This window comes from Falco cherrug, chromosome 8, assembly GCF_023634085.1.
Source record: "Falco cherrug isolate bFalChe1 chromosome 8, bFalChe1.pri, whole genome shotgun sequence".
Taxonomy (NCBI): Eukaryota; Metazoa; Chordata; class Aves; order Falconiformes; family Falconidae; genus Falco; species Falco cherrug.
The window spans coordinates 6,965,620-6,984,450 of record NC_073704.1 but is presented as its reverse complement, the minus strand read 5'-3'; the positions used below and the strand labels follow the sequence as shown (position 1 = coordinate 6,984,450).

The following is an 18,831-nucleotide window of genomic DNA, read 5'->3' as shown; positions in this document are numbered from 1 at the left end:
TCCTTGACATTGGTGGGAAGCCCTTCCTTCCCAGTTCAATGAGGCTGGAGATGGGGGAGGAAAAGGCAAGGAGAAAAATATATTTCACAAGCTTTGATTTTCCAGTTCATGAAAAAATACTTTCAGTTTTCCTAGCCCAGGTTTTAAGCTACTACTGCTGCAGCCGCAATTAATATTTCACCTTCCAAAAAAAGGGAAAAAAAATAATCTGTCTTCCCCACGGATTCCCAGAGAGACATTCCACTCTGATCTGCAATTAGTGGTAGCCTCGGGTAAATGATCTAAAATAGAAATGTTATTTTTGGAATTGTGATAGCTACTACTTTTTACTCCCCCAAATGCCAGTTCTTCTTTTTTGCTTTGCACTATCATTAAAAATAGAATCCACAATTGCGATGCCACTGCCTTTTGGTTTCTTCTTACAGCAGGACACGCTATCTTTCCAACGCTACCAACATGAGAAATTGCACAGATTTCTAATCAGACCTAAAACACCGCACTCAGAGTTGGAGGCAGAGCTGTGTCTGGTCTAAATTATCCTTGTCCCATTGACAACAGAGCTTGGATGACCAGGAGATGTGAACTGATCCTCCAACAGCTTAATGTTTGAGATCTCCTTCCAAAACCTGTAGAAGCCACTGAAAAAACATCTTTCTTATTTCAGAGGGGGTTCAGAGCAGAATTTCAGGCCTGTATTTAGCATTCACATGCCTTTGAACACCTGTCTACGTCCCACAGATGTTAGCAGGACTCAGATGCCCCTTTCTTCTCCAAGGCATGCGTCAGTGCTTTGCAGAACCTGGGCCTCAGAAAAAATGTGAATTGCAGTGCATTTTAACAATCTGACTCACCATAGTGTTTTTTTGTATTATTTTGATAAATGCAAATCGCTTACACTGTAGACAGTTTGTCCTGACGGTACACACGGCAAATAAAGCAAAGGCTGGAAAGCTGGCCCTTGCAATTCACACCTTGCTTGGTCAGAGCTTGGATGGAGCTGCCTCCTTCATAAAGTAGGTGGACAAAGGGCCTGTGAGGCTTTCTCAGGAGAAAGATGTCCACTGGGGAAATCTTTAAGTCCCTTCTCTTTTCTGTCATTCTCCTCTAAAACCTTTCCTAAAGAGGTCCGTATTTGCAGCCTCCTCCCGCACAAAGCTCGGGAAGCCAGGTGGATCCATCAAACCTCCCCACAGGGCAGGCATCAGCACACCCAGCTGCCCCAGCAACATCTTTGCAAATCAAAAGCACCCCTTGACCTTGACTGCATTTATTGGCAGGATTAGCAGGCAATAGGACTTGCTGTCCCCAGGTCAGCCTCTCCTTTTGCTTGTATCTTGCTGCTCCGAGGGTTTATAACTGAGGAAGCAGAAAGGAAGAGCGGGCACATCAGCTGGTAACAGTTCAGAAACAGATGTACATTCCTGCACAAAACTCCGATGTTAGCGTATCCAATTACTTTGAAACCATGCTTTGCTCCAACTGTCTTATCCCTAAAGCCTTGCTCCCCTTTACCTCCTGCCTCTTATCTGCACTGCTCACTCACCGCTCCTTTGCTTTTGATTATAAACTTGTCACTGCAGGGTGAATGCTTTGGGAAACATCCGTCTGCCACGTCTGGCCGCTGCTGCGGAGCAAGGCGAGGAATAAGGAAACAAAGCCCAGAAAGCAGAAGTTGCAAAGACAGCATGTGGAAGATGCACACACCAGATCACATTTAGTAGTTGCTGCACAAACACTAAGGAATTACCCACTAAATCACACTGAAGGCAAGGGGGGGGCAAAAAAAAAAAAAAATACAAATCAGCTTAATTAGACCTGGCTACAGTAGAGGCCATTCAACACTGGATGCAATTTGCAATGGGGACATTTCTGAAAGGCAAAATAAATGATGCTTCTCTCTATAGTGGCAGGTAGCGAGGAGGAGGAAGGCAGTAAGCACAACAGCATCTTTCTTCTTTCAGTTTGCTCCAAAAATTTGCAGCCCTGGCAGCTCCCCCAGCAGAGAGGAGCTGGTAGAGCAGTCTGAGTGCGTGGAAGTGCTATTGCCTTTACTGCCAGGGCACCCAACCTTCCCCAAGTTCCTGCTGTGGGCAGAGGGAAGGGTGGCAGGAGGCAGAAATACAAGAGTTCTGCTCTGCAGTGCAGAGGGGCTGAAGGGTGATTTGCTGGCCAAGCCCTGCCACAGGGACAAGTGGACCACAGGCTTCCTACAGAGAATAAGCACTGCCCCCAAAGCCCAGTCTGTGTCCATTGTGTCCCTCTAGAAAGAAATTGTAGGAGCCTGGTAATGGCAATGGTACAGCAGCAGCAGCATGGTGGATGTCACATTTAAACAGGGTATTAAACTTTCACCAAAACTATTTATCATATAGCAGTTTTTATTCCATAACCTCTTTCCCACCACGCAGTGATAGCAGGAAGGACGCATCCACCCCATCCTTCTTTGCCAGCGGTACCTTCGTAGCGCGTGCCTCCCCCACAAGCCTCTCAAAACTCCCTCTTCCTTCAGGAGAACCAGATCACATTTCACCCGGGTCTGTGTACACGTAGACCATGCCTTTGGTCTGCTCCAAGGGAAGATATTTGCAGTATTGTCAACACTGTACTTAGCTCTGGCACTAAGTACTGCTAGGGGACTCAGCAGCCGTAAAGAGTACACACATACACAGCAGCTCTGGAGCGATGCTCGTTGGAGCCAGGCTTATAGACTTCATAATTATGACACAGCCAAGTTTCACCATAAATTTCCCCTAATGAAGCCTGCCTGATACTAAAAAGCTTTGCACATTTAGAGGTTACGCACAGCAACAGCCCCCTTAGGGAGAAATCCTGCCTCACTGTCGTGCAAACACTCCTTCGGTCTCATTTGCAGAAGCCAGGCAGGGGGCTGGGGTTGCTCATTTATTTAATACAGCCACGGTGTGTGGAGGAGCGAGGGGCTGCTCTGCCGTGGGAGCACTGTGCTGTGCAGCTTGGAGAGGCACAGCCGAGAGCGCCAGGAGCAGCAACCACTCGGCTGGACCAGGTCTGCACCACACGGTTGCATCCTTTTGCCACCACAGCTCCAGCACAATGCCCAGGAGCTGCATGGCTCCTGTGCATCCACCCGTGGCTGCTCCTGTATGGAATGGAGCCGGGGGCTATCCCAAAGGCAAAATGCCTGTGCCAGCTGAGAATTGGGCATTTTGAGATGCATCCATGCAGTCCACCACCAAAACCCCTCTGACCCCAGCCCCTGGAAGGACCAAGCTCCTCTCCATGGAAACACCTTACTCCCCAGGAAGTTGTCCTGCCTTTGGTGGCACGGCGGGGCAAAAGGAAGATGCAGAATAAGTATCAGCATGCACGTCTGCAGGGCATGGGGAGAGGAGAGGCAGCAATGAGCAGCTCCGTTAGCTCTCGCAAGCTCAGCTCTGCTCCCCTTGCCGCTGGTGCTCTCAAACACAGCCCAAACCAGAGCCCTCTCCCTCCCCGAGCAGCCTCTCACAGGTGCCTACAGCACCTTTGGGCAGCACACTGGGTGCTCAGTCCTGTGGCCCAGCTGTCCTCCCACACTCCACACGCATCCCTGCAAATCCACGACAGCTTACCCTCCATAAACACGGTGCGAGCGCCGGAGAGCCACTGCCGTTAGCGGGGAACCTGTTTACTGGGAGAATCGTGCTTTTTGCAGCTAGAAAGCGGAGGTGCCCCTCCGGTCTCTGCTGGTGACTTCTCTTAATACTTGGAAACGATCTCATGCATTAAAAAGAGTAGACTTCTAATTACCTCAAGTACAAACTAAATACCCCTTATGAGGGGTGTTTTGCCCTCCGAGACACAGTTCACATCGGCACCACTATCAGTAGCAGTTTATTCCACTTACGGGGCTGGCGAGGGGCTGTTCCTTAGGTTTTCCCAGCATAAACATTGCTTGCCCTAAGTCAGCCATGGATGGTCTCTGCCTTCGGGTCCACAGGGCTGGTAAACACCATCCCAGCCCGCTGTACACATGGACCACCAGGTCACAGATGCAAAGCAGTTGCCAACCCCCAGCTCCGAACCTTTCTGGAAACCTGGCTTTGGGGTGCGAGCAGGAGAGGCACCCGTCCTGTCTGACTCGCCGGGGTCTTAAATTGGATTAAAAATCTATTTGCAGAACTGCCTTGCTTTCCGACTTCTGTGCTGCACCTGAAAACCTTTCCTTTTGAAAGCAAACACAGGCTCTCCCCAGGGGCTGCCTGGGGAAGTCTTTCCACTATAAACATTACCTACCAGTAGTGGAGTCAGCCCCAGGCAAGCCAAAATTCCTTCTCCTACCAAGGAACACTTTCCAATCAAACCAGACATTATTTTTTCCATTAATGAGTGTTGATACCTACTGGAAAACTTTGCAAAGAAATCCGCTCCAAACTAATTCTTCTGATACAACATCCACATTTCACTGGTTTCTTTTGTCTTATTTATTTTTATTATTGTTTTATTTTATTTTCCTGCTCCGTATTGAAAACATGATCTTTGCTACTCAGGAATGCGTCTGTTCCTGCAATTTGGGCTGTAACTAAAATCAGAGGTCCAAATCTGATTTTGCTCTGCCTTAGCTCCACGGAAGCGAGTAGAGTTTTCCCACATTTTCCCTGGTGTGATGGAGGGGAAAAAGAGATCCGACATCTCTGTTTGATACATCAGAGACCCTGGAGCTGCTACCACGATTTTTATGTGCTGGGATACCATGATTTCAACAGCAGGATAGTCTGAAGGCAAAGACACCCTCCTATCTACCTTGGCTCTTGTTTCCCCAAAAATGTACTATTTAGTATTTAACGGGGAGTGGGGGGTGTAGAAAAATAGCGGGCAGATGGGCTATGTGACCGGCATTGCCTCTCCGGGGTACTCTCCATGGGGTTTCTATAAATTATAGAAATAAGCTGCTTTCCAGATGACCCATATTTTGGGCTCCACTGGGTTAGTCCAGGAGGGTCTTTCCATGCCCCCCACAAGAGGGGTCTTGCAGGAGCTTCCCCTGGCTGCCCCCGAACCTCCACCTTTCCCACAGCTCAACGCACCCCAGGGGACTTCTGCCACCCTGGGGTCACCCCTGGGACCCTGAGGCAGGTCCCCATCCCATCTCTGCAGGGCAGGGGTCTGTGGAGCAGGGTGCTGTCAGGGACAGAGGGGGGTTTGCAAGATTCTCAGCACCAGAGGGGTGCAAAACAGGGTGTTATTTTGCAAAAATGGGGCACCTTCTTGGGTGCACCCTGACCGGGGCAGGGTACCGCTGCTGCCTGGCCATGGAGTTGGGAGCAGGACCCTCAGCAGCGTGGGCTGGATGCATCCTGCAAGCGCTCAGCCCCCCCAAACCCCCCAGCAAGGGGATTATGCTGGAGGGGTGCTGCGAAATCAGCATCTCTGGGGGTGGGGGTGGCAGCCAGCTATCTTTTATTCGAGGTGCATTCCCAAGATTTTAGTTAAGTGTAACATAAAACTGTGAAAGTTTAGCAGGGGAAAAGCTTTCCTCCCACTGACCTGGCCGGCCAATCAGGAGGGAGCCCCGCACCTCCCTCACTTCTGACAACTATTTAGCAACTGAGCTCAGCTAAAGTTTCCAAAAAGTTAGAATAACTTCCTCTCTCCAAGACCTCAATTTTTTGCACAACCCCGGTCCTTGAAATAAGAGCCCTTCAAGCAACCTGGAAAACGTTTGGTCAGCAAAAAAAAAAAAAAAAAAAAAAAAAAAAAAGCAGCCCTCCTGTTTTTCCAAAGGATCTGTCTCAGGAATTTAAAGCACATTTAAGACACACACACACTCACATAACATAAGGAGGGGGGGAAAGTCTCTTCCCCTCCCCTTCTTGCAGAAAGCATGGAAGAAAGCTCCAGTTCTCCTGTTTCCCCTGTGGATAGCTTGGGGACCAGTGAAGAGGAGCTGGAAAGGCAGCCAAAGAGATTTGGCAGGAAGAGAAGATACAGTAAGAAGTCCAGCGAAGATGGCAGCCCCAACCCAGGGAAGAGGGGGAAAAAGTCCAGTCCCAGCTCCCAATCTTATGAAGAACTGCAGAGCCAGAGGATCCTGGCCAATGTCAGAGAGAGGCAGAGGACTCAGTCGCTCAATGAAGCTTTTGCCGCCTTGAGGAAAATCATCCCCACTTTGCCCTCTGACAAACTCAGTAAAATCCAGACCCTCAAGCTGGCGGCGCGGTATATAGACTTCCTCTACCAGGTGCTACAGAGCGACGAGATGGACAGTAAGATGACGAGCTGCAGTTACGTGGCTCACGAGAGGCTGAGTTATGCCTTCTCCGTATGGAGGATGGAGGGAGCGTGGTCCATGTCGGCCTCCCACTAGCCACCGCCCGGGCCAGGCCAGCCCAGCTGCCGAAGGGGTAGGTACCGATTTCTCTTCTCCCGGATGATGCTCTGCATCCGTCTGGCTGCAGGATGGGGTGCCGGTGGCTCCTCTCGCCAGCCCGGCTTTGCCATGGGGTTTGAACCTGCCCATGGAGAGGTGGCACGGCTTGGTGGGATGCGGGGACACTGCTAGGCAAGGGGTTTGGGGTCAGTGACCTGGAGGTGAGACGGACAGCATAGATGTGTCTAGCCCCCTCCTGCTTCCCGGCATCGTGAAAATTCAAAAAAAAAAAAAAAAAGAAAATTCTAGGCAGGCAAAAATGAGATATGACCCATTAAAAAAAAAAAAGTCAGCATGTTTCTGCTCTGCAGGGATGGGGGAGCTGAGAGGGGACCGGTGTTGAGAGCTGACTGATGAGGGATGGGGGGGAAACCATCGCTGCATGAGATTTGCCAGAAAGCGCTGCTTCGGGGAAGGTTTTTAAGAGAGGAAAAGGCGATCAGTACAACCGGCTGACAAGGGGATCCGAAACAGCTGCCGCCCCACTCCACGGGTGCCTGTGCCCAAAAACCCCGGTGCCGGGGCAGCCACATCCTCTGCTGGCTGGGGGGGGACCAAGGGGTCCGCAGGACCCGAGCAGGGTTAGGCGATGAGTTTGCCCCAGGTTGTGCTTCTCTTAAAAGAAACGAGCAGCAGATGTCGGCTGCAACCCCAGGCTGTGCCCCTTCCCCCTCACACAATAAAAAGCAAACAAAGATAGAAGAAACTTTGCCAAATTTTTGTATTTGCTCAGTTTCCCTTCCCCAAAGTGCCGGTAAAGCGAAGCCTGGTGTTAGATGTAGTTTCTTATTTACTCTCATCACTAGTCCCTTCCTCATCGTTTTCTATTAGCGGAAAACTACTTCCTCTTCAGTTCCTTTTGTAATATTCAGGGAGGGAGGAATAAACAGTAAGAAAGGAAGGGGGGGGGGGAGGCCCTTAATAACACCCTCATCTCAAGCTAATTAAGCAGAGCAGCTCTGCATTGTGTCAGCCAGAGTTTGCATATAGCCGGTCCTTCTCTGGAGCTCCGTACATAAAGCAGAGCCCACAAACCCCTTTCGCCAAGCAAACACCCAAAAGGGAAATTCACCCCCCCTCCCCGCAACGTTACGCGTGATGTAAAATGAAATAATTTCATCATGCAGACTACCGGCTCCTTAAGGACGAAAAGAAAGTTTATCCCAGCCCATTGGCTAGGCTTTTTAAGAGAGGCAAATCCATATTTGTTTTAGCAGCAATAAACAGGCTGTTTAAAAAACAACAACTTTGATGCAACTGCAGGAACTGGTTTGAAAAAGCCGAAAAACATTCAACCGAATGTACTAGTGGTGCAAAATGCAGACTTAAACCCATTTTAGAAACCACTTCAAGTAAATGTTCCGCTTGTATCCTGAAACAGTTTGTACTTTGGTCCTGCAGTTAAGGTTTTCATGCACTTCTAGGGAGCCCCCAAAATGTTAGGCTGGTCAAAAATTTGTTACTCTATCCATTGCACGAGCTGTCTGTTGTTTAGTTTAAATAGGTAACGCTGCTGCTGTGGGTTTTACGGCTGTTGCTGATGTTACTATTTTTTACATGCTGTGCCCTGATTTCAGCTGAAAAAAGATGAAATAGAGTCATTTTTTAAAAGGATAAACCCTGTCATTTATAAAACAGAGTGCCTTTTCCCATGCTAATCTTGGTAAAAAAGCTGCAGCAAACAGATTTTTTTTTTTTTTAAAAAAAAAGACTAAACCCACACGCAAAAACCCAGGCTTCTTGTCAAAAACAGATGTAAAATGTCCTGAACACTTATTTCTTCAGCAGCTTAGATTGGCTGAATAGTAAAGTGCGGGGATGGAACAATGCATTTATTCTGTTGTTTCCCAAATTATGTGCTGCCATTAGCCAATGATGTTTTAAAAACTGTTACCTAATATACAACCCTTCCTCTCTATCACACAGTACTTTAGCAGTAAAACCTGCTTTTTTTAAGCATATTTAAAAACCCCACCACCTTTGGGTGAATTATTATTACCATTGCTCCAGCGAGGCAGATTTTATACGTAGATGCTCGGATTTATCCGTACCCAAAAGAAATTGCAAGCGACGTTTCAGACTGCACAGAAAACCATGACATAGAGCCAAACCCAACACTTTTTTGGTTTGTTTCGGGGTGAATCTGCATTCGGTACCTTTGCCGTAACCCGGCTTCCAGCCCAGTGGTTAGATATGGCTCTTTGCTCCACATTTGTGTGCCTCTGAGGACGGCCGCCTTTCCCCGAGCCCCCAGACTTTCCCCCCTTGCCTCTCCTTTCTGCACTCGTGTGTGCATGCACACGCATGTGGTTGAACTGTTGAAAACGTTGTTGACAAATGGCCTGGTGTGGTGCGGTGTCAAATTCTATCGTTTATGGTGACAAAAATTACATCTGCCAGAAAAAAAAAAAACCAAACTACAAGATCCTCACAAAACCCTCTAAAAATGAGCAAACTTAGCTGGGTGGTGAGACACGGACTTCTGCATGGGTCTGTCCTGGCCAGAAGAGTTCTTATGCCTTACAGGGGAGCAGCCCGTTCGCTCTTGATAGCAAAAACCCCCAGCCCTTAAGAAATAGCTGTCTGAATTTGGGATCAGCTTCTGCCTTTCCTTGGGAGCAGTAAGCACTGCAGACACTGGGTGAGCACGAAAGGCTGAGTGCCATTCAGGCTGGATTGCTGCAGCCGTCCTCCCCTTTTCCCTGGGTTTTGGGGACAGACAGGCAAGGAAAGGTTTTCTACTTGGAGGAACGATCGTTCCCCTTTAGCTGCAAAAAAAATCAGAGGAGCTTTTTTGATTAGAAAATCAGAGCCTTGGGAACTGGTAAAATGCCACCTGGCCTCCGTGAACACCAGCAGGTCACTGCTGCTCGCTCCTCTGGCCACGAGAGGTTTTCCTGTTCTGCTCCACATAGTTACAGACAACTTACTCCAGTAGTTTCAAGAGAAACAGGCGCAGCATTGCACTTCAATTAGCACAATAAGGTGTCTCAGCAGACATGCCAAGCTGAGCCTTCCCCCCCTCAAATCTCCCCATCCTCATCGCCGGCACCTGTGCCCCTTCCCTCACAGCCACCTTTCTCTTTTTCCTTCAAAATGTTCAGGATGCTTTAAACTACACAAATAATCAAGAGAAAAGAAAATACGTCCCCTGTAATTCCATTTAGTAGGAAAGATCCCACCCAACTGGGATGTCAGGAGCATCAGCAAAGTGCAAAGGACAATGTAGCCCTGATCGCTGTGCCAGTAAGACCAGTCTGTCAGCAACCTCCTCCTTCCCACTCGCTGCGGAAGGGCTTGGGATGAGCCCCTTGCCTCCCCTGGGCTGGCACTGGCACGTAGTAACACCTTTCCCACCTTTTTTGTGCTGGGGAAGCTGCATGCAATGTGTGCCTTTGATACGCAACCCTCTCACCATTGCCCCTTCAGACTTCCAGGGCTGTTTCCAGTATAAAACACCAGCATCCTATTTCATTTTGTCCTTAAAGAAGCAAACAGATGTTATCTCTGCTGGCCCTGGGAACAACCTCATTCTATAGTATATGAGAGCAGTACAGCTAACCAGGGGTGCTGTCACACTGGAACTAAGCCTTTCTTGTCCCCAAAGCCCTATTTTTTTATACGCACCCTTAGAAAAATGTAAATATATTTCCTTGACAGGAAGGATTGTAAAGTTTGGTATTTACATTAATAGGCTTGTAGCAGGGGTGGGGGTTCATCTTGGTGCATTTAAAAGCCCAGCAAAGCGCATGTTAGATCTTCTGTTTACGTTCGTGTCTTTTCTTGGGAAAGAAGAAATCTGTTAGGCGGCAGACACCAAATGCATTGCAGTCAGCCAGAAAACGCTCAGGCTTGGAGATCCTTGAAAGAGAGGGTGCAAGGGAAATGCTCTGGAGAAGGAGACATGCAAAAGCAATCTGCCATGGGCTAGATGCACATAAACTAATTACCGAGCTGAAAGACTCAGAGACACATACGGTGGAGGGAAAACATTGGATCAAAACCGATGGACCGCTTAGAAAAGCGGTGAAAGCATGTTATTACTTAATCTGCTGGAGGCAGGGCTGTGGTAAAAGTCCTATCAGGAGAGATGTGCATTGAAGGGTCATTACGGGAACAGCCAGGGCATACATTTCAGCTAAGTAGCCCTAATTTGTCTCCAGATTAGTCACCCTCACACCGGTCATCCATGCAAAGGAGCTCTAATTTTAAGAGCATATGAAGCATCCTCATTAAAGAAAGAGGAAGACTGCAAGGCTTCTCCTTTGCAAGCTCCCTTCACATTGCTTCCTTCAGTGCTTTTTGGGGCGTATTTTATAGAGTTATAGGTAGCGGTAATAAACTAGCCTTGGAGATCACAGCAGCCTCTTACAGAGCCAGGACAGATACTGTAACCACTGCTGAAATCTCTTTTGGGGACGTTTCTTGTCACTCTTTCCCCCAGCAATATAATTATTTTTATGGCTGTAGCTCTGAGAATCATTTCCATGTGGTTCAGCACGACTTTGAAATCTCCAAGCCTGAAATCTCCAGAATTTATGTCTTGCTGTAGAGCTGTCGGAACAGTTTGATGAGGCCACGAGCATGTAAGGGAACGCCACCACAACCCCGAGCACAAAGCGAGCTCCACACGTAATCAGGGAATTACAGCTGCTGGTCAGGGAAAGCGCACGTTTCGGGCAGTTCCCCCCACCCCTGCCGGCTTCATGGAAGATTAGGAAGGGGAAGAAAAGCTGATTAAAATAAAGTGCTGTGCCATGGAAAACACACTGGGCCAGATCCTCAGCTGGCTCCGAGCTGCCTTGCTGCTCCTTGCTAGCTGACGATCCCACCAGACATCTCCGTGGGTTGCCGTAAGTGACTTGGAGAGGGCTATACACCATTGCTTATGATTTACTTAAGCAAATTTAGAGGCGAGGGAAAACAAGAAGTCCTCCAGCTGCATACTAGCAGCCTTGTGCTAATTAATGATTAGTTCTCAAGGATTAAAACAGTAGAAGCATTTGCCAGGGAAAAAAACAAACCAACCCAAAAAACAACTCTAGGCACCCCAGCATTTAATTAGATTTGTAGTTGTAGAAGATGACCACTCAGCAATAACAACAACTAATCATACGCAAATAACAAATTAACTCAGCCAGCCAATAAATCAAAGCAAGGCAACCCTTATCCTCATACCCATCTGTTTAACCACTTCCACTCCAGACCCAGCCCACAGCAGCCAGTCCACCCAGCCAACGCCGGGGCACAATTGTGCCATTGGGGCCAGCTTTTGCAACGTCCTTGTCCTTTTCCCGGCAAGGGGAGCCAGTTAAGCAGCAAAGATGCTCCTCTCCAGCAATCACCCCCTCGGCTGGGCTTTTTATTAGGCTCTGCTCAACCTCCCTGGCCCTGCTGGCACTTAGATTTTCTCGGCATGCACCTGGACAACTGTGCAAGGTGGGCATCGGGGCTTCAGGATGTGCTTCTCCTCCTGCATTAAAGCAGGGCTTTCTTTGGGGGGTTGAATGGTAAAATAGAGCATTTCTCTCTGAACTTTTTCCACGATCTGTCACCCTTAGAGCTCGAGGCTTTCAATGTTTACCAGTAAGGAGGGTTTTCCCTTGGGAAGGAAAAAAAAAAAATTACAAAAATCAGCCTTTCTCCTCTAAAAAAAATGAGCCATCACCTCATGGGCAGCAGCATCGCGAACCTGGAGACAGGAGGACCTTGCTGAAGGAGGGTGCAGAAGGGACCGGCTGTTGGTACCACTCCCATAAAAATGTTCAATAAAGCCTATTGCAAACACAGGGTTTCAAAGAGGCCATTAGATCCCTGATCACTTGATGGCCCTCCCTGAGGTCTGAGCCTTTCGGGTGGAAAGGGTGTTTTGATCTACTCCAAACTGAGCCCAGAAAGGCAGCTCAGGAGCTTTCCTGCTTTCCCAAACTGGCGGCCAGTGGGTGTTTGCCAGCACCCAGGCTTTCAGCCTGCCTGAGCTGGGGTCTCCCTGGGAAGGGGTCAGCAGAGCACCTCCAGACCTCTCCTGGGGGCTCCGTTTGAGACCCTTTGTGTGATTTAGGATATTATTTTTTTTTTTTTGGCTTCTGTGTTTTGGCAAGGGGTGGGAGCTCTGCAGACCTGGTTGCCTACAGCTTGCAAAAGTGATCAGGCGTCAAAAAGAAAATAACCCTTATGCCCTGCACTGTACGGTGAGCTGGAAGTGAGCTATAGTCCTTCTTCCTCCCATCTTCTCTTCTCCATCTTTTAACCACAGCTTAGAAAACAGAAAAAGGAGGAGGGGGAAGAGACAGATGTCTACTGGTTCAGCTTGATATATATTTACTGGAAGAGGTCCAGTAAGCCTGTACTAGCTTTAATTGAATTCCTAATAAGATAGTTTTGCCTTGTTAACTGCCACCCCCAAGAAGCAGCTTTGCCATTTCCTTAAGAGATACTAGACTTGCCAAACACACACTTTAAAATGTATGAATTAAGTTGTGGATGAATTTAGGCACCAAAAATTCTCATGCAGTAATTTCTGTGATTATGACTTTTGGTTTAAGCTGTTTGGGCCTTCTTTCAAAAATCATATGTTTGTGCTTAAATGTAAATAAACCTAATTGCTCGGCTAAGAGAGATGTGGGGGGATCACAGCTGTACTAAGGCTCCTGTTAAAAAAAATATCAGCTGATCACTCTTGGAAAATTCAGTAGGGTGGGACGGAGCTAGGGCTAAGCTTTCACACGGAAAGCTGCGTTTTGGGTGGCATAGGTATTCCCTGACATACCTGCATCCAGCATCCCCAGTGCCAAGCTTCTTAATAAAATTAATCTCTCAGAAAGATCTCACACAGCCACAAAGACACACATTTAAAACTGACCATGTTTCATGCGTACCATGATGAAATCTTGCTATGTAATATGGCTTGTTAGAAGAAATTGCTGGCCGGGAGGGAAAGCTCAGAAAATCATGGGGATGTTAGAAAACCAAACCAACAACAACAAAAAAACCAACACAAAAAGTAAGGGCAGACTCAGGAGAAAGGCAAACAGGCATATGGCTCCCAGCATATGATTTGCCATTGCTAAAGATAAACCATCCTGTTAAGAACAACAAAGATCTTTAAACCCTCTGCAAAAAGCATGCCTGGGGAGCACTGTGACACCCTGATATCCCCACACCATCACCCCACAGATGCTGTCAGGAGTGTGCTTGGCCTGCAGCACAAAAAACCCACCCTGAATTTGCTCAGGACAGAGAAGCAATAAAACAGTGTTTCACTCTCAGAAGTGGTGAAATGCGGAGGACCAGCAACAAAACACTGTTTGGTTGCTGGTCCTCTGCATTTCACCACTTTCCTTTCGACATCTAAACAGCCCCATCCCACTGCGCCTGCTGCGCGCCTCCGCCAAGGGCAACATATACGCAACAGCAATTATATAAGTGCTGCCCATTGAAGAAAATATAAAATTTAAGCTCCTACTTGGGCATTCAGAGCAAAGACCGTGGGGGAAAGCGGTGCTGCAGGCTGGGTTGCACAGGCAGTGCAGCCAAGGAGGAGCTCCTGCATCCGTGGGTGCTCAGTGATGCCACCCACCCTGAGCACAAGGGTGTCATCCTCCCCGGCAGCACGTTGTTGGATGTGAGCAATACACCCTCATACTGGCATTGCTGCAGGCATAGCAGGGCTCCCAGGAAAAAACATCTAGGGCACAATCGAAGCGACAGCAGGAGTTAGTTTAGGGAAAACAGCTTTTCAAAACTGAGCACCTGTTTCCTTATCCCTTTCACATGTTTCCCACCGGGATGCCCAGTACTACCTCCATGCCACGTACACACCAAATTGTATCCCCCCGAAGAGCCAGGCAAGCCTGACCCACGAGCTATGGCACACCAGCCACCAGCGGGTGCCATGGTGGGGTGGGTGGCAAGGACTGAGCCCATGCAAGAGCATCTGCATAGAGTTTTCAGCTACGGCAGTGCCTCTGGTAGTACCTGGGAGTCACCGCCATGGAAACTTCCCAGTAAGATATCAGGGCATAAAACCCATGATAAAAGCAGGCCAGATGAGACAGCAGTGTCTTAAAAAAAAAAGAAATCTATACATACAACATATTAATGTGTAGGTTTACACATTAGGTGAGATGGCTATTCTGCATCAGTTAAAGAAATTTATTATTTTGCCTGATGAGTTTAGGAAATTTCTAATATCACTGAGTCCTTGTTGCTGCCTTTAATTGCAAGTATCATTCTTCAGGCACAGCCCTGCAATCTCCGCGTTCAAAGCTCTCCTCCAGTTCGGTGGGGTTTTATGCACTGAATAACCAGATATTTTGCAAGAGGTTTTCCATCCCTTGCCACAAGAAGGGATGTTTAATAGATTCCCGTTATTGCTAGCACTAAACCTCTCTTTTATACCGTACGGGTCTGAAATGTTTGCCGTTGGAGGGGAGCTGGAGCAGAGCTAAGCATCTGCTTTCTCACCACCTTCCCCGTAAAGAAGCCATGAAATTTGTATCTGGGTTTCGGTGCAGAGAGGTGGTTCAGGGTTTTGAACTGTTCAAGGTGCATTTTGTGCCTCGAGAGCAAGGGAGATCAGGACATCTCTTTCCAGCAAACCCCTCCGAAATTTTAAACCCACGCAACCTAGCAATCAGTATTTCTTGCAATAGCTTAATGCGCACGAAAGAGTAACTCACCACTGTCTTACATATTCACGCCAGGGAAACAGGGAACACCATAAATACAGGTACCCTGGGCCAATGCCATGTGTCCAGAAGGCTGGGGATACAGGGTAGCAGTTTCAGCTGTGAATAGGGAGCTCAAAACACAGATTTTCAATAGGACTGAGTTAATCTGAAAATTTTACTCATAAGCGCTGTTATTTTGTAAACCAGGTGATACTTTCACTCTCAATGGGTGGCAAAATGTAAATATTTTACAGTGGTTGAGGAGCCTAAGGAAACGGATGTGGCTTTGAAAATTGTAGCCGTGAATTATGCCAGAATAAGAGAGAAAACCACCTTGCTTTCAAAGCACTCTTCAAATGTATTTCCCTTTTTTGATACAGCTTATTGTTCTTATACGTCTTTACTGGCACATTTTCTGCTACAATTAGACAGGTTTTCATACATGCCACACAATGCCTGAGCAGGTACGTGCACAAGCCCCAAGTTTCTTAGATCTGCCCACTCATCCCTGCTCCTACAGAAAAAACCCTCCCGTTTATAGCACATTCGGCACTATTTCCTAATGCCATAATTTCACCAGCTGTGCAAATCGGTTGTGATAGATTTTTCTTCTCTCATGCTGTTTTTTTCTTAAGCTTTCATTTAAAAGCTACTACATAAGTTCTCACAGAGCTCTAGCAGCATTCGCATTATGTTAAAATACAAAACCTTTCTAGATCAGAAGCCCACAGGCGCCCCCCTTGAATTACTCATCCACTGCACCGATCAGTCTGCCTTTCAGCTATTCTTTATTTCAGACACATCCTTAAAAATTACATATGCAGCCAAAATATTTCAAAACGAGACACTTTTCAGGCATTTCTGCCACATCACACTAGCAGACCCAGCCTGACGAAGCAGCTTGGAGAACCTCAAGGGGAGCAATTCGGTGCACGTTTCCCCATTGCATGCAAACACACAGCTCATCCACGCAAGCTGCAGCACCCTGCACTGGGCACCGCTAGTACAAGCCCATCTTAACATTGCATCTTAAAGTAGTCATCTAAACCGCACCCCCCCATGCAGAGGGTGTTTGCCCATGCTGTTGGCTCCACTGATTTGTCTCTTGGGGCTGGCAGGAACCCCCGGTGAAGACGAGCTATAGGGACCATGCAGTGGTCCTGCAGCAGTACCAGCAGCAAGCACAGGGCAAGCTCCTGGGGATGGGGTGCTGGCAGTCACATCCTGGAGCTGAGCATGGTCCTTTTTCCATGGGACAAGTCCAGCATAGCCAAAATGTGCTTTGAAAGGTGAGGGCCAGCACCACCATGGTGGATGTAAAGAGGGAGAGGAGGGGAGGAAAGTTTCCTGGACTTCTTGCAAGGAGTGCAGGTCAGGCCTTGATGCCTAAAGCTTTGCAGGGGATTTGGTTGCTGGGATGATTCAGAGCATGGGTGTTTGGAGTTGCTCCACTGTGCTTTGTGGGTGCAAACACAGCTGGTGAGGCACCTGCAGCTCCGCAGCCGTGGCACCATCAGGGAAGTGGCTGGGGAAAGTTGTTGGCCCAGCAGTGCAACATGCAGCAGAGCTTCTGTCCCCATGCAAACCCACCGCTTCCAGCTGGTTCACTTCTTGCAGGTGTGCATGTGAGCTGGCTGTGGCACAGGGATGCCCCCACCGGGAAAGACAAAGCAGGTCTGAGCACAGCTCCAGCCCGAGTGCTCAGCATTCGGCAGGCACTGCTGGGCCCCCCGCTGTTCATCCTGGTGTCATCCCCCCCAGCCCCAGCATCTCGCAGCACGACAGGATCCCTTGAATTCGGGCTCACTACCTGCCTGGCTGCCAACATCGCAGCACCATGTAGGGATGTAGCACCATCAGCCTTTACCCAGCAAATTTAGGAGGCATCAGATGGGGCTGAGGCAGATGAGGCCGTTTCTCCCATTTTCATTTTCTTAGGAAACTAAGAATTTTTTTAAAAAAATAGGAACAGCATTTGGCAGCAAGCAGAGAGTAGGGATCCCTGCCAAGGCCCAGACAGCTGTACCTTCTTCACTAGCAAGTTGTGTGATCAGCGAGGGCTGTGCTGAAAGCCAAGAGGAGTTACCATAGCTGCCACATTGCATTTTGCTGATCCTCCCTCTGGGAGACACCTTAAAGAAACAAACCCACCCTAACAGCTACGCCAGCACTTGCACTTCACCGTGCATCAGAGGAAAACTATGGGTGACCTCTCAGGGTCTGGGTTTTGTGTTGGTCCCCCGTCCCCCCCTTCCCTGTTCTCCAGCATTTCTGATCCAAGTCGAGGGGACGGGGGGGAGGAGAGCAGTTTATACAAAACTGGTTTTCCGTTTTGTGCAGCCTCGTTCGTGCACAAAAAGGCCATCCGCCCCTCCCATTCATGGCCCCGGCAGCGCTTTCGTGGCTGGATCTTCCCGATGGCTTGAAATAACCCAGGAAATTGTGCAAAAGCCCCAGCGGGTCTGATCCTGCTGGCTGGAGGCACTCACAGCTCTGTGGCTGGGACCGACCCAGCCCAGCCTGTGCCCTTGCACTACAAATCTTCCAGCTTTTGCCTGGTGGGGTCTTAAAAATAGCAGAAGGGAACGGTCATATCATGAGGAGGAAGGGAGATGTGATGAGCGTGGAGGAGCTTTGGGGAGTGCTGAGGGGCTGTGCCTGGCTCACAGCAGATATCCACCAGGAGCATTCCTGCAAGTCCTGGGCAATGGCTAGGGAACCTCCATTCCCCTCCCCAGAGGGTGGGTAACAAAATGAGATGAGAGGCTCTCCAGTTTCTTTTTAAACAGAAAATTATTCTTCCCTCCTCCTTTTCTTTAGAAGAAAAGCAGGAGACCTGTTTCCAGGTTTTACCCCTGCACGACAGCCAAGCACTCCCTAGGCTTCAAGACTTATTTTTAAGCTCATCAGTGAAACAACCTTCTGACCTCCAAAGCCTTCTTTCACATAGCCTGCCACGTGTATCCTTCTTTCCATTATAAAGCTCGTTTTCCTTAAATTTTCCTCCACAAAATACCTCCCCGGAGCTGTGCGTGCTCCAGAGCCATCCTGAGGTACCCAGTCCCTAAACCGTTACACAAACATCGTGATGATGCAACAGATGTATTTAGCAGCTCTGCCTACCCTAGCAGACCCATAATTAGCAGTTTCCCAGGCTCTGAGAGATCTGTTTGAAGAAAAAGATGGAAAGCCACAGGAGCACAGCTTGCTCCTGCACTATTGCTGACTCAGCATCTGCTGGCACTAGAGGGCAGGATACACTATATTAAAGAGCAAGGTGGGTTTGAGGTTGCACCCAAGGGTCACATCTCATGTATGCCTAACAGGGAGCACACGGCATATCTGGGAGCAGCCAGGAGCTGTCTCACTGCACAAAGCAAGGGGGACACAAATTTTGCACCAAGCCCATCCTACAGAGCGATAATCATCAGGACAACAGTCTCCCAGGTTATTTAATTTAGAGTTAGAATGCCAAATGGCATCAGAGGCACTTCCACCACATTGCAGTCACAGCTGCCTGCTGCTTTGCCAGTCATGTAATTCAAGGTGAAAGATTTTTGTCTGGCAAGGGGGATGCTCTGAATGGTATCCACTGACACTGTGCGGCAGTTCATGATCAAAAGCATTTGGCAGACCTGCGTAGCAGGCACAGGAAGGCTACACTGCAAGTGCTGTGGCTCAGATTCTTGGAAATAACCTTTTTCATGCATATTGACCAGCTGATGCTTAAGTAGTTGTCAACATACTCTTTCTCTATAGAAAAAGTGTGGT

General features: G+C 48.4%; 1 protein-coding gene across 1 annotated transcript in view; it reads left to right on the top strand.

Annotated features, from left to right (window-relative positions):
- Window positions 1-5,597: 5,597 nt before the first annotated feature.
- The window catches only part of TWIST2 (twist family bHLH transcription factor 2), a 37,983-nt gene continuing 24,749 nt past the window's right edge, over window positions 5,598-18,831 (top strand). Inside the window, exon 1 of the mRNA XM_005437578.4 lies at window positions 5,598-6,362. Within this exon, the coding sequence (XP_005437635.1) occupies window positions 5,843-6,325 (483 nt within the window). The 5' untranslated portion in view covers window positions 5,598-5,842 and the 3' untranslated portion in view covers window positions 6,326-6,362. The remainder of the gene's footprint in view (window positions 6,363-18,831) is intronic.